Source organism: Leuciscus leuciscus (assembly GCF_965113295.1).
Source record: "Leuciscus leuciscus genome assembly, chromosome: 22".
NCBI lineage: Eukaryota > Metazoa > Chordata > Actinopteri > Cypriniformes > Leuciscidae > Leuciscus > Leuciscus leuciscus.
This window is the reverse complement of record NC_138746.1, coordinates 30,699,311-30,714,475: the sequence shown is the minus strand read 5'-3', so window position 1 is coordinate 30,714,475 and position 15,165 is coordinate 30,699,311. Positions and strand designations below refer to the sequence as shown.

The window sequence follows — 15,165 nt, the reverse complement described above, 5'->3', positions numbered from 1 at the left end:
TACTCAGCAGGTGAGTATGGTATTTTATTGAACCCATAAATTACCATCTGTAGTCATGTGTTATTGTAAAGCATTAGTCCTACCTATTGTGAAGGATCATATTCCACACAGTCCCTCTGAGCCGAAGCACAACCAAACAATATTCTTCCGCAAAATGCATGCAGTTTCTTTAAAAACCGCTAGAGGGCCACAAGTTACATAGTGTACTACAGTTTCTGTAAATGTTTTCCCATTTTTACTATGATCAAACATTTGCCCTAGCTGCCAATTAATAAAATGGGGGGGGGGGGGGGGGGGGGGGGGGGGGGGGGGCATCACAATGGTGTTCTTATCTTGAAGTACGTCTAAAATCACTGTACTTGTTGATTGTGATAGCCAGGGTAGTTAACTATTATCAATTGTTGGAAGCTTTCTTGAGTGTGTATAGCCTTAAAAAGCAGCTTCCTGATTACTTTATGGCATCTGAGATACGTTGATGAGATTTGCAAATGGTGGTTATAGACCAACACTGGCAGCTCTCACTAGTGTGTAGTAAACAGATTTAATGAGGAATGCTTCTGAGGGCGTCCTGATTTGAAGTGATCAATAAGGAATTTGGACTGTCACTGGTGAACGTTCCCCTCAGTTCTCAAAATACCTCGCTGGTCCCTTGATCAAAGCGTGTCTAATCCTCCGCTTTCCCTCCGAGTCAGAAGTTACACAGATAAGGAGTTTGTGCTGTCCACCTTTGACCCTGATTACACTTTTTGGAGGAAGTGGTGCTCTAAAGAAGCACTTAAAAAGCCTTTGTTGTTGTGTAATGTTATACATCACCGCTCATATTAGGTGAAAAAAAAAAAAAAAAAAAACATGAAGAAAGATGGGTTTTTCCACTGGCGAATTCATAAATCCTTCAAATACAAAAAAAAAAAAAAAAAAAAAAAACATGCAATCAGCTATCGAAGTCATAGATAACCTGTTAATTTAAGTTTTGTTATAACTATACCTACATGGCTTATTTGAAGAGGGATTTCAACAGTTAAGTGATATTTATATGAATTCACCAAGAGAAACACCAACATACATGGTTTTTCATTTTGTGTTAGCTGATTTTATTTTATTCATTTTACTGAAGATCAGGACATCCATATCAAATGGCATAATTTATTGGAGTTCCAATTCCAGTTAAATAATAATAATAAAAAAGACTGAAATGAGTATTAAAAACATATATTTTCTAATTCTTAATCCTTAGTAACAAAGTTTTATATATATATATATATATATATATATATATATATATAAAACATTAATTATTAGATTTGCCAAATATCCTTTTGTTTTTGTATATGAAATTTGCCAAAATAAAATTCACAAACATTCACATCAGAGTCAAAAAAAGAAAAAGAAAGAAAGTGCAACATGAGTCACATGACCAGAGGACAATTATTAATTTAGCCGTATAATTCTAAAATCAATAAAACTAGACATTGTTTCTGGCTCCTTAATGCTAAATAAACTTTTATTATCACAGCAAAATCATGGATGTAACATCTATTCAATAGATCTAAAACCATGATTGCATGAAAGATACATAAAAAAAAGGGCAATATAGAGTTGTTTTGTTTTTGCAGAAAACATCAGAGATTAATTAAAGCTCAGTTTCTTATGTATGAATGTGACATAAATCCATAAGCATAACTTTTCTTTAAAGGGATAGTTCGCCAAAAAATGAAAATTCTGTAATTTACTCTCCTTCGATTTTGTCCAAACCTGTATGAGTTTCTTTCTTCTGTTGAACACAAACGAAGATATTTTGTAGCCATTGATTTCTTCCATAGTATTGTTTTCCTACTATGGCTACCGTCAACTTTCTGGTTAGCAACATTCTTCGAAATATCTTCTTTTGTGTTCAGCAGAAGAAAGAACCTCAAAACAGGCTTGGAACAAATATAAGGGGTGTAAATGATGCTATCCCTTTAAGTTGTTTGCTATCGTGATCTCGGCTCCAGTCAGACGTTCTTCCACGTTCTTCGATCCGTAAAACGAATCCCACTGATTTGAAAGGCGCTCGGCCTGCAGTGTGACGTCATCGCTTCCGGTCTCTCCCCCCTCCCCCTCGCGCTGCTGCTGGTGCTCGCGCTGGGCTCGCGCTGTTGCTGCACAATAATCCAACATGGAGTAATCAGAGATGGGGCTCGTCGGGGCCACCCTCAGCAACATCAACGCATTTTCATCTAAGGGATTTTCGGGAATACACTCTAGCACTCAAAACTCTGGGAAATTATTCGGGGAGATCTGATTTAGGTCTCTTTAGTCCGAGATCCTCCAAGGTTTTCATCAGCAACTGGTTAGATCCAGTGAAAAAAAAAAAAAAAAAAATAGAGAGAGAGAGAGAGAGAAAAAGAAAAAAACCCATCAAGACGGAGACGAGGAGAGGAGAGAGAGCAACAAGAAGACACTTTAGACGAACGAAATGTGAGGGATTATTTGGAAAAGAGTGGGATAAAAAATGACGAACGAACAGAGTGCACCCATTGTGGGATTTTTTTGTAGGTGAAACAAGAAAAATGATTGAAGAAACACACTCAAACGAGTAAGTACCTGGAAAGAAATGTCTTTTTTTTTTTTATGTAGGGTTTGTCTTTGTTCTGGACGTTTGTTCTCATGTCACATCTTTAATGGTTACAGTAAGTCAGCGAAGCATCTGAGGATGGTGCTGTAAAAGTTTGGTAAACTATTTTACGTTGAAATGTTGAGTGGTATTGCCAGTGGAAAGGGGGATCGGGCCCTCTCCCACTGATAGTCTGAAGGAGGGAGGGGGGAGATGGAGTAGGGGTGGATCGGAAATATTTGGTAAAGGGATTTGATGTTTTAAAAGGCCCTTCCTTAAACATTCCTATGTGTATTTGCACGCCTCACGTTGCTTAGCGCAGCAGAGCCATTTTGTTTGTTTGTTTTTTGAACAATTGAGCGCGTTTAAATATTGACTATAGTCATAAAAACCGAAGTGGTTTTATGTTCTGGAAAGTCAGTTGCAGTGGTCGGATATATCCGCCATTTGTTTTCTTCTCAGGCGCTTTGAATCGCTCTCATTTGCATACAGTGCTTCATTCATAAAAACACCATTTGACTTTGTTGGCTCGGTGACAGTGCGTTATATGTGAGGCAGGTTTGCTGCTCGGGCTGTTCAGTCACTTACACTGGGGCCTGTAAACAATGTGCTTGAACTATCATAACTCAAGAATGTTCATTTACCTCGTTTAACCTCTTAATAATATGACAGGCCAGAGGTTTTTAATGTAATGGTTGGCCGACATATTTTCTCGTTTCTTCGCCTCCACGCGCTATTTGTTTGTTTTTCACCGACTCGACGGTTGGCTCTAATAGGCCTTGCATTATATGTCATGTCTTCAGCTGCATTTCCTAATATTCTGCCCTTCCGTGACAGAATTGCTGTCACACGTTAACAATAGTGGCCTCACGGATGAATTGGAGTCAGTCTGCCAGCGCTTGTCAAACGGAAGGGCGAAGGGCAGAGGAGTTGTTGTTTGCACTCATTCATAAAAGCTGTAACCTTCAGCCGCTCCATTCATGACTGCGGAGATCGCTCCAGCGATAAGCGCGATCGGCGTGCGTCGAAAACACACGATCAAGGCGAGGCAACACACCCCGGGAGGATAGAAGAGGGTAAACAATACTAATACACATCAGCATACTTCCCTGGTTGATTGCTTGCATTAGGAATTGCAAACATTGTTTGTATCACACGTTTCCCGAAATGTTTAAATATGCAAATGAGGCAGTGTCTAATTACATATGCACTAAGTTGCTTACATTTTTAGATGACAAAAAATCGGAACATTGGAGGATGTCAGGTTCAGAATTCTTTTTTTTTTTTTTTTTTTTTTGACATAATAGTCAGGTTTTTTTGACAGGGGATTTAATTTGGATATCTCTTTTTATCACTCCATAAATCAGAAAACACTGTCAACAGGCAGAAAAAAAAGAAAAAAAATCGCCAATTTCAGACCCTTCAGAGTATAGACAGGAATAAAACTGTAAAGTTTGGAGAATGTGCTGCTGAACTCGGCCTTTACAGATAGATAAAGTGCTATAAAAGATACATTTAAAAGTGTATTTTGGATGTGTTATTGTAACTAGTCTGAAAAAAAAACTTTATGAACAGCCAAAAAGCCCCCCAAAAATCTCAAAATTAACAGATGCATGAAAAAACTGTATTTTTTGCCTGTAGTGTCTCGCCTTAAAATAACTTTTTGTAAATAGTGTATGTGTACGTAATACATAAACAGGCAGGTGCAACTAAAAGCTGAGTTACCAAATGAAAACCAAGCTTACTTGCGCATTAATTACTGTCCTGTTATTACACATTACGCTGGACAACAGTAACCATATTCCTCCAAAATACCATTATTTCAAGGCTTGTTACTATGTTAAATGTTTATTAACGTTCATCAATATTAAATATGCAGGTGGGTTAAACTAACTGAGGTTGCTTACATTGGTAGTTAAGGTCAGGTTATATAAGTTACCTTACCAAAGTTACTGTGGTAATCATAGTTCCTGCTACTCACTACAATGGGAATCACTTTAAATGTCTTTAAGTATTATGTTCTAACATGTAAACCAATAAATTGATCAAATGTTTTAGGTTGTACTTATCTATTTAAAAAACCCATAACCTAACCCTAACCCACCCATAACCCAGGCCACAAAACCCGTCCCTAACCTCGCTCGCATCCCACCTTAATAGCAGCAAAAGATGTTTGCATTACACTATGCACACAATACGTTTCATTATACCAAACAATTTTTCGTTACACTTTGTCTGGTAACACTTTATATTTTAGTGTCCTTGTTTGTTGCATGTAGCTACTTACCATAGTAATAACAGTAAATTATGCATAGTTGATTACATGCAACTAACCCTCAACCAAACCCTAGCCTAACCCATTATTAAGCACATGTTGTTAATTCATATTTCTCAGTACTTAAATATATAATTACACCGTAACAATGACACCTCAAAATAAAGTGTAATTCTTTATTTTAATGTGTCCTTGTTACAGTATAATTATAAATTTATGGTAATATTAATTAAAACATTGCTTTAGGGTTTGGTTTAAGGGAAGTTGCATGCGATCATGCATCATTTACTGTTATTATTGCAGTAATTACATGTAACACTGTAAAATAAAGTGTTACCCAATTCTTTAATAAATTTGATTGTAAGTTTGCACATTATATACTCGTCTACGATGTTATTTAGGGACTAGCAGGTTGAGGAGCTTGTTACCCAGTAGGATGAATGTGACACAGCACTCAAACACACAAACACAGGCAGACCAATCGTATTGATCTCTGTAAAAATGTTCCCAAACTAACGTTTGACTCGGCCTGTAGAAGACAACAGTGCAAAATGACTTTGAGAAAAGGTCACCCGGTCCCCAACCATTCCCAATCCCCTGCAGGATTGCAGGAAAAATCGATTTCAGATCCTCATTTTCACTCTGACTCATACGAACAGCCTCGGCACAGACTGTGTGTGCCGTAAACTAAAGTATTACTCTATGTATGTCAGTGTATGATTATCCTCAAAGCTACGCGTCAATGCATATTCTTTCTTACATGGTCAAGATTACAATATTGTTAGATGTTTTACAAAATTTTTGAAAATAAAAATCATGATGACAGCACTTAGCTCCTTCTTTTCCCAACCTTTCTGATATTTTTGATATGCTCGCTTGATCTGCAGCAATAATTAACCGTAATGTCTTAAAATGATGAGTCCTCAATGTTACACTAGCAAGCTCAGCGGTTTTACAGCCTTATGTCTCTCTTTCATTTTAATTTGATTTAATATTGGTTATGTTAGCCATTTAATTCCCTTTAAGAGGATGTTGGACTGTATTGCTTTTCCTGGCTTTTGTCCGGGAAAAAAAAAGAGCTTTACTTAAATCTGCTTATATTCTGATCGGTTTGTGTTTTTTGAAGTGTAATAAACCGAGGATTGACTGTTATGCTACTTTGACCTCAAGTGTATTTATATATTTATATATCGTTAATGGGATGCTTATGTACTTATGTGCTGAGCTTTTGAATTCATATTCTGTGAGTAAATACGCAAAAATGTGTTTTGTTTGAATGCAACAAAAGTCCTTAAACATTCCTGTTCATCGTTATTATTATGTTTGAAACCTGCGATGATCTCAGTCACATTCACATTTTTTCACATCTTGCACTACATTACAAGATCATAATAAAAAAAGAGACAAGTTAACACAAGTCAAGGTCCACGAAATGCACTATACTTCAGTTTTGGTCCTTCCTTAGTGAGAGTCATGCTCAGGTTATGTAACCAATAAATGAATATCGAAGCTGGCAAGGCTGTGCTTCACATATCTGCATAAGTTAAGTGAGTTTTTGTCCTCCTTAAGACTCTAAATATATGATTGAGCAACAATACAGTAACAGAGGTCATAATAATGGCTCTTTTAGTAAATATTAGGGCTGCGAGATATCGGAAAATATCGCAAATGAACTGCAATAACTTATTTTAATACTTCCGAAAAGTTAATGTTTTAAGGTCCAGATGGAAGCGTTTGTCCAATGACATGTGAGACAATCAACAAGCCGAACACAAGAATGTGAAACGTATGTATATTAAATATATTTAAATTGTTTTTATACACTTAAAGCAATATTGAAGTGCATATCACATTATTCAAAAAAAGGTATTAAAGTTTTTCTTCAATAATATGCAGCCTTATGTCCATTTAGATACCATTGTCAAACTATCATGGAAAAGTGGAGAATTCCAGATTTACAGTTGGCGTTTACTTCCATTTCAGATTTCAAGAAGTGCTTTTCTTATTCCCCACTATCAGACGTCCTGCGCTTCTTATGAATGTGTTTTACATCCTGTGGAAAAGACGCAAGGGCCAAATGCTCCTGCCCAATCTTCCAGGCTGTTAATTTTTTATTTGATTGTTTCCTTAAAGGTTTTCTTGGTCAAGCCAAGTAGTAAAATGTGATGGTTTGTTTGTGAAGGCCACTCTTGCTGTTGTAAAGCGGCCTGTCCAAACATAGCTCCCAGTCCTCCGGAGAATGAGAGCGTTGTCAGCTTCTCACCCCTCTGTGGTCCTGCTGAGAAGGGAACACAGATAGCTCTTCTGTCACGGCCCAGACAGGAAGCCATTATCTGCGCTTTATTGAACCTGTTGTTCTTTTTCATTCAATCAGCCCATCCCTTCCCCCCTCCCGAAAAGCATTGCAGAGCCAAATGAGGTCTTGTGAAATTCAGTGCTCTCATATGGAAATGCGCATATGTCCACTGGAAGTCCAGTCGACTGCACAAGCTCTTTCATCCAGTGTGCTTCCGCAGCCCAGTGACTGGTCATTCAATAGTAAAGCATGATAACGAGGAGACTTTTTGCCAACACGTTCCCAAGCCAGCAGAAAGAAGCGGCCAAATGTCAGGGCCCAATCTGAGCCCCAGTGCTCCAAGTTTGTTAACTCTAAATCAGGATTCAGACTGAATTGAATATCAAACGCAACGGGACACCTGGACATGAACAATAGCTTTGGTATTACTTGCCACCATTATTTAGCTCTCTTTGTGTCCTTTCTGGCCTTAAGGGTTGGTTTTCCCCCTTCTCAGGTTGAGGATGTAGTTGATATGACACTGATCTATGGCTGAATAGCACTTTATTCTGCTTGTAACCATATGTTTTAGGTGTCAAGTTTAGTCGTGTGTGTGTGTGTGTGTTTTCTATCCAGGTGGGGTCTTCAACCTGAATGCAAACTGACTCATGGGGACTCGTGTCACTGTCGGGAAACAAGCTCATGAAACATACAGAATTATGTTTTTTGAAAATGTAAACATGCAGAAAGTTTTGTGTGATGGGTAGGGTTAGTGTAAGGGGAGAGAATATACAGTTTGTACACATAGACTGTAAAAAATATGGACAAAGCGTCTGTGACGTCACCCATAGACTTCTGAAGAACGGTTTTGAGGCCGTTTATGGGGGGTATGGGCGGCGCCATATTTCAATACAAATGTTCAGAAAGGATAACTTACAGGTATGATGTGTTGTGTCAGATCATGGCCGAGACGTCAAATTTCAGGAATTCCACTCGGCGCAGCCTATGCTCGTTGTCAGCTGTCAATCAAGCTGTCAATCGCGCCCTTATTTGTCATACATTTTATATCTAAATACGATCTAAACTAACGAGTTAGAAAAAAATTCACCCCCCTCACAGTTGTCAGGCACTCGGAACCTATCGAAAAATACAATAAAAGTCCATGGGACCAACCTGTAAAAACATGAATTTATGCTGTGAAAACGGACATTTTAACATGGGGGGTGTATGGACATTTGCTCCCTTTTGGGACCTTCCCCTAGCGGATTTTGGATGTATTGCAGTTTTTCGCACTTCCGGGTAGGCTTCATTTTTCAGATTAGAATGTTGCCGCTTGTTTGTACACTATAAAAACCATTACGTCCATGGAGAGTTCCCACAAAGATCGTGAACTAGACGTGCGTGTGTGTGTGTGTGTGTGTGTGTGTGTGTGTGTAATTCAGGAAGTTGTTTTTTCTTCACACAAAAGACCTTGAAATACCCTCTGAAGCTATATTTTAATTATATATATTTTTTAAATATCAGTCCTTGTTATCAAGGTTATTTCAGGTTGTCAAATGTTATGACCATTAGATTCGGAAGTTAATGATATTTGTAAAGCAGTTTTTACTTGAACATTATGATATAAACATTTTCAAAACATTTGAAATGTTTACACTCATCATATAGATGTGTAGGGGTAAGATAATGCTATTTTACTTGGTTTATACCACATACTTGACAGTTATACCACTTGCCATTGCTAATCAAAACCTTTGCTCAAAATGGTGTAAAGGTGTTTCAAATAAAAAGGGTAGGGGAACATGGATGAAGGGTACATTTCTGGTACATGCGCTTTAAAACTGGATGTTTAAAAGATTTTTCCTTTTTATCTTCTCGCCACATTCACACAGACACTACCGTTGGAAAGTTTGGACTCTGACTGAAGACTTTTTTGAGAGAAATGTCTTATTGCTCAACAAGGCTGCATTTATTTGATCACAATACACTACAAACAGTAATATTTTAATTTGAATAATGTAATGTATTCCTGTGATCATTACTCCAGTCTTCAGTGTCACATGATCCTTCAGAAATCATTATAATATGTTAATTTGCTGCTCAAGAAACATTTCTTATTATTATCAATGTGGGAAACAGTTAGGCCTGATATTTTTGTGGAAACCATCATGCATTTTTTTATTTTTTTATTTCAGGATTCAAGAGAACAGCATTTATTGGAAATGTCTTTACTGTTACTTTTGATAGATTTAATATGTCCTTGCTGAATAAAAGTATTAACTTAATTAGAAAATGTACTTACCCCAAATCTTTGAAGAGTATTGTATAAATATGTGTCAGATGGCTGTTTCTGGCTCCTGTGTGTGTGATGTCTTGCTTCATGAGCTTTGTGTTTTTTAGACACAATGTCAAGTTGATAATAGTTCTGCTTTTGACACGTGGATCAATATCAGTTCATGACAATGGACCAGTCATTGATCTAATGTTGGGATAACCATTTTGAGCTTATTAGAAATTTACATTAGTAATAATAAACTTAAGCCTGTAGTGTCTGTGCCGTGAGCACAGAATTTGCACATAACTTTGTCATTTAATGCCTTTTCAACATTAAAGTTCATTCATTGTAATGCATGACAAAATAGACTTGCTTTTAAAAAGAGAGTCTTGTGTTTCCCCTTCTCTGTCTCTTATAGAGTCGGGCCGGGCAGGGTTACACAGACCTTATCTCAGAAAGTAACACTCTCTGCCCTTACCCTTATCAGGTGTGGTGCAACTGTTTAACCCACCTGCCAAAAAGGGTGGAAACCACTCTGCCCCACATTTAAATATCGGTTTTTCATGACTTGCTCAGGTTTTTTGTTTGTTTACTTTTATGTGTGCCAGATTTCTCGTTCAGTGGGGGGCGGTTAAACGAAATGACTCTGAGCTCTTTGTGTGAGGAACACACTTAAATTTAAAGGGGCCATATGAAAATATAGTATTTTTAAAGGTCAATATTTTGTTTATTGGGTGTACTATAATAGATAAAGGTGCTTTAATGTTCAAAACACAAATTATTTTCGCACACTGCACATTTTTGCGGCACCTCTCATTCCCGATCTGTCTGAAACGCTCTGATTGAGCTCCTGTTTCTACAAAGCCCCTCGATCTGATTGGCCAGCTGGTCCAGTGCATTGTGATTGGCCAAACACCTCAAGAGTGTGTCACAAACGGTTGATTATGTTGTTGTATTTGGAAACTAGTGGCGGGCGATCTTCCCAAAAATTCCACATCAATTTAAGATCCTATAACAAACAATCACAATCCACGCCATCTTCCCAAATTTAAGTTGTACTATGGAGAATATCCAGACTGGATCTATTTGCACAATTTAAAACACAGAATTGCATTAAGCAATCAGTTGTTAAAACAGTAATTTAAACCCTGATTAAAACTTAAAAACACTGCATACTCTTCACTGTATAAATTAAATATACATTAATTCTTATTAAAACTACTCAAGAGTCAAGAGCAGTGAGTGATTTGCCTTTTCTTTTGTTTAAATTTATTGACGCAGACAGCAGGAGGTATTTGCATCAGGCTTTAAGACCGAATGCATGGATCTAATATAATGATACGCATCCGATTTCACCACGCATGAAAGACACATGATAGAGTCACATGATGTAATTTGGCCAGTCAGCACAGCCATCTAGTAGACAGTCACTGTATTTTAACATTATTACGAGGACATAAAAAATTACAATCACTACGATTCGCTTGAAAAGTAGATCGTGGATGTCTTCAAGATCGATCACAATATAAAATCGTCTTTTGTAGCTCTCTGACCCTTTCAGATATGATGTAATAACTGTGTAATCTGTCTTCTTCACTGTAGCAACTTCATGTCCTTTAGTGACTACATAACATACAGTTTAAAAAACATATGATTCACTCCAACCTCAGCTTTCTTTGCGTATGCCTTTGGTGGGCATCATGCTAATATTTCACTTTGTGACGTGGATGGCGGGCCTGGATCAGTGTTCTCTGTTAGATAGAATAAATCCCTCGTGTGTGATAGACTATGAGCTTTGTAACTTTCAGATCTTATACATGCGCAGATACATTACACACTAAAGGAAATGGAAAACATAAAAAAGCATCATGAGTCATTAATCACCGAAAAGCTTTCCCTCAGTTTTCTTTAAATCTCATTCACGCTCACAGATACTCAAACTAATTGTCACTAATGTCAAATCAGACACCTCTTTTTCACTTAAGTATCATAAGCTGTCAGAGATGTGAAAAGTCCTATCTTTAGAGTTTCGCTATGGCAAAATAAGGTCGTAAACATGTATTAATCAAGTAACTAGGGTCAATTTTGATTTCATGGCGTCTTTAATAAAATGAAACCATTTATTTAACGTTTGTGTCTTTTATCACAATTTTATAAAAACAATAAGCCACATAAGGTAGGACCCATGTACACCCCTCACACCTGATAAAGTCACTTTAATGCATGAATGCATATACTAGGTAAACACTTGTTGTTTGGGTTTTTTGTACCTTTTTTTTCTAATATTAATTTAAGCAAATTGAGCTGGAATTGAGATATTCATAAGCAGAGCACACTGTAGCTGATAGATTTGGCAAAATGATTGTGTCCCATCCCCCAGAATTCACGTGTTTGAGAGAGAGAGAGGGAGAGAGAGAGAGACACTCTACTGACTGAACTTGCAACACTCATGTGATAAATGTCATGTGTTCACATGTCTACTGAATGTCCGCTGCACCACTGGACTCAGTAGCGAGGGTGTCCTGTATTCCTGTCCAAATTCTGCTCTGGTACAGAACCATGATGCAATTTGGTGCCTGCAAGGTTTTGTTTTTCCTCTTTACATGCAAAGGGGAAAAATGCAGACAAATAGACAAAGTCTATGAGTCTTAAAGGGATAGTTCACCCAAAATTTTAAATTCTGTCATCATTTACTGTTGTTCCAAACCCGTAAGACTTTCGTTCATCTTCAAAACACAAATCAAGATCTTTTTGATGAGATCTGAGAACTTTCTGTCCCTCCATTGACAGCTACGCAACTACCACTCTGACGCTTCAAAAAGTTAATAAAGAGATCGTAAAACTAATCCGTATGAATTGAGCAGTTTAGTCCAAATTTTCTGAAGAGACTTGATCGCTTTATATGATGAACAGATTTAATTTAGGCTTTTATTCACATATAAACATTAATCAGTGAACATGAAAAGAAGCTAAACTGTACTTGCCTGAACAAAGCTCATTGGTTCTTGCTGAAGCTCAGACGTGCTGCGTATGCCTTTAAAAGATGTAAATGTTGATGACATGGCAACAGTATCTGGCCAAACTGGTTGGAGTGCATTTCATATGTGAGATTCCACATGTATCTATTATCATCTTTTCATTAAATCATTTGTATTCATAATAATTTCAGCAAAAATAAATAAATATTGCTTTATAGAAAGAGGTGGTGACTGGCATCCGGCCTTTGTTTTCCTGTTTTATATATGTATTTAAGATACATTTATTTTTTTAGATCTACTTTATATATTTATATTTATTTAGCTTTTTCCATAGAAGTATTGATTAGCACAACTGATTTCAACTATGATAATAATAATGTTTCTTGAGCAGCAAATCAGCTTATTAGAATGATTTCTGAAGGATCATGTGACACTGAAGACTGGAGTAATGATGCTGAATATTCAGCTTTGTGTCACAAGAATAAATTACATTTGAACCTCCATTCAAATAGTAAAGTTATTTTAAATTGTGATAATATTTCATAATATTACGTTTTTTGCTGTACTTTATCAAATAAATCCAGCCATGGAGAGATGGTGGTGTGGAACTAAAATGGCACAATGCAATGCCTAAAGGGACTGTTCAGTCAAAAAAAAATTATATTCTGTCATTATCGTGAAGAATGTTGGTAACCAAACAGTTTTGGTTGACCATTGACTCCCACTGGTGATTAAATGATGACAGAACTTTCATTTTTTTGGTGAAACATCCCATTTATCTAAATGTGCTCAGATGCTGCAAGATCCCCTGAAAGTAAATGACATATTTTCGGTGTACAAGTTGCTTGCAAAAACATTTTTAGGCATAAAACATGTCTACTTCTGAAAGGCCTCCGATGGAGAAACCAGTGGGTCAAGGTTTAGCCTTTGCTAGTAGATGCCAAAACTACACCATCTGCCTTCAGAAAGCATCTTTCTCTATTAACAGCCATCATCGTTCTCTCTCTCTTCTCAAACACTCAAACGACCAGGACCAGCTCTCCTGTTCGCACCAGTGATTGATGGTTAAGATGTAGGTGTTTACACAGCGTATAGGCTCCAAGTCAGCTCTCGTGTGCGTTGCGTTGCGTGCGTGTAGGTGTGTTGTTTGATGTAGAGGGGCACAGTAACCAACTGCACTGGTTCATGTTCGGTTGAGCCCACACCCTGTGCATGTGTGGGTGTTGTTGGTCGTAGCTTTAGCTGGAGGTGTAGGCGAGTTGGAGCTTACGCTGCTCGGAGATTATATTCTCTGCACGTTAGACTGCGAGAGAGAGAGAGAAAGCTGTGCTGTAGGCCGCCGGCTCAAGGCAGAAATGGCTGCTTGTGGATGACTCATACTCCAGCTCTCCGAGTGTTTGTCAAGGAGACTGAATCATACAGTGTGTGAAGAGGAGGCTGGAGCTTTCTGGACGCAGACATGCTCGGTCCCCGTCCTTCTGAGCGCTCGCCCCGCCGATGCCGTGAGCCGCGCCGCCGCTAGACACACAGAGATGACGGAGAGCAGCCGGTAAGCCCGGTCCAGGCAGGTTTTTCCAGATCGTTCTGTTGTCAAGTGGCGTTCTGCTCTGTGTTTGTCTGTCAGTGCTGCCGTATCTTTGCAGGTTTAAAACGAAAGGCGCTGCTTTGGATTGCAAAGGTGGCGGTTGTGGGGTCCATGTGGCGTCCGCACGATTTCGATCACAATCTGATTCTCAGTGCATCTCGGTTTTTCAGCAACAGTGCAGGGATGCAAATTTGTGGTGAGCTGATCATGGTGTATGAAGATTCGATGTAAACGCCATACTGAAATATGTCTGTGCTGACTGGCCAATAGGAATCGAATAAGCGGCTGTAATAAAACCAAAGGAAGCTCATTCTGTGTAGATGAAGTGCCGCATCAGAGCCGCCTTAAGCTTGATCGTTAATGTGGATTGTTAATGGATATGCATGATGAGCATGATCAACTTTTAAAGTGATGTTTTATTTGATGAACTATGTCTTGCGATGTGTAATGAGTTCATTGGTTGGTTTTCTTTATGATGATGCTGTAACGATTTTGCAGCGTTGTAATTATGTATGCCACTTATTAATGTTTTATCCTTTATAGCTTTGCAATACCCTGAAATATAAAAAATTAATTGGAAATTTCAGTTATAATTGTTTGTGGATCGACGTAGAATAATTTGAAAGAGAATCGTGATGCATTTGCGAATCAATCTCTGTCCCCCACCTCTAGTGTCAGTCACAGGCTGAAGAATGTTTGGTATTATGAATCAGATTAGCACAAGAGATTTTGGCTGTTGAATAATAAACCATCAAGCCTTGCGTATGTGAATTTTTAACATGGGTAAGGGTAATACACACAGACTTGACTGCCTTATTGTTTTTATGTACATAATATCATAAGAGACACCAATGGTTAATTAGTATAATATTTAATGAATAATAATAGTAAACTATTCTTCCACCAAGTAATGTGTTTACTGTATTGGCACATTAATATAGAATGTGAACTCGATGTTGTCAGTTTATCGACTGTTCGTGTTCGACGATATTAATGAAATTATCTGAGAAATAGAAATGGTTGACAAAAGCTCTGTGTTTATGGTGTTCAGTCTTGAAATGCACAGTATCTAAATGGCAAACATCCAGCAGGCCTTTGTGGCAGCCAAAAACAAACACACAAATTGTGTAGTTGTGTATATGCACAGTGTTTTTGGATCCGCTTTTGTCTGATTTGTTTGAATT

At 37.8% G+C, this 15,165-nt stretch overlaps 1 protein-coding gene across 1 annotated transcript in view; it reads left to right on the top strand.

Annotated features, from left to right (window-relative positions):
* Positions 1–2,108: 2,108 nt before the first annotated feature.
* spred2b (sprouty related EVH1 domain containing 2b) overlaps positions 2,109–15,165 on the top strand; it is a 42,638-nt gene continuing 29,581 nt past the window's right edge. Inside the window, exon 1 of the mRNA XM_082154639.1 lies at positions 2,109–2,575. Coding sequence (XP_082010765.1) covers positions 2,550–2,575 — 26 coding nt within the window. The 5' untranslated portion in view covers positions 2,109–2,549. The remainder of the gene's footprint in view (positions 2,576–15,165) is intronic.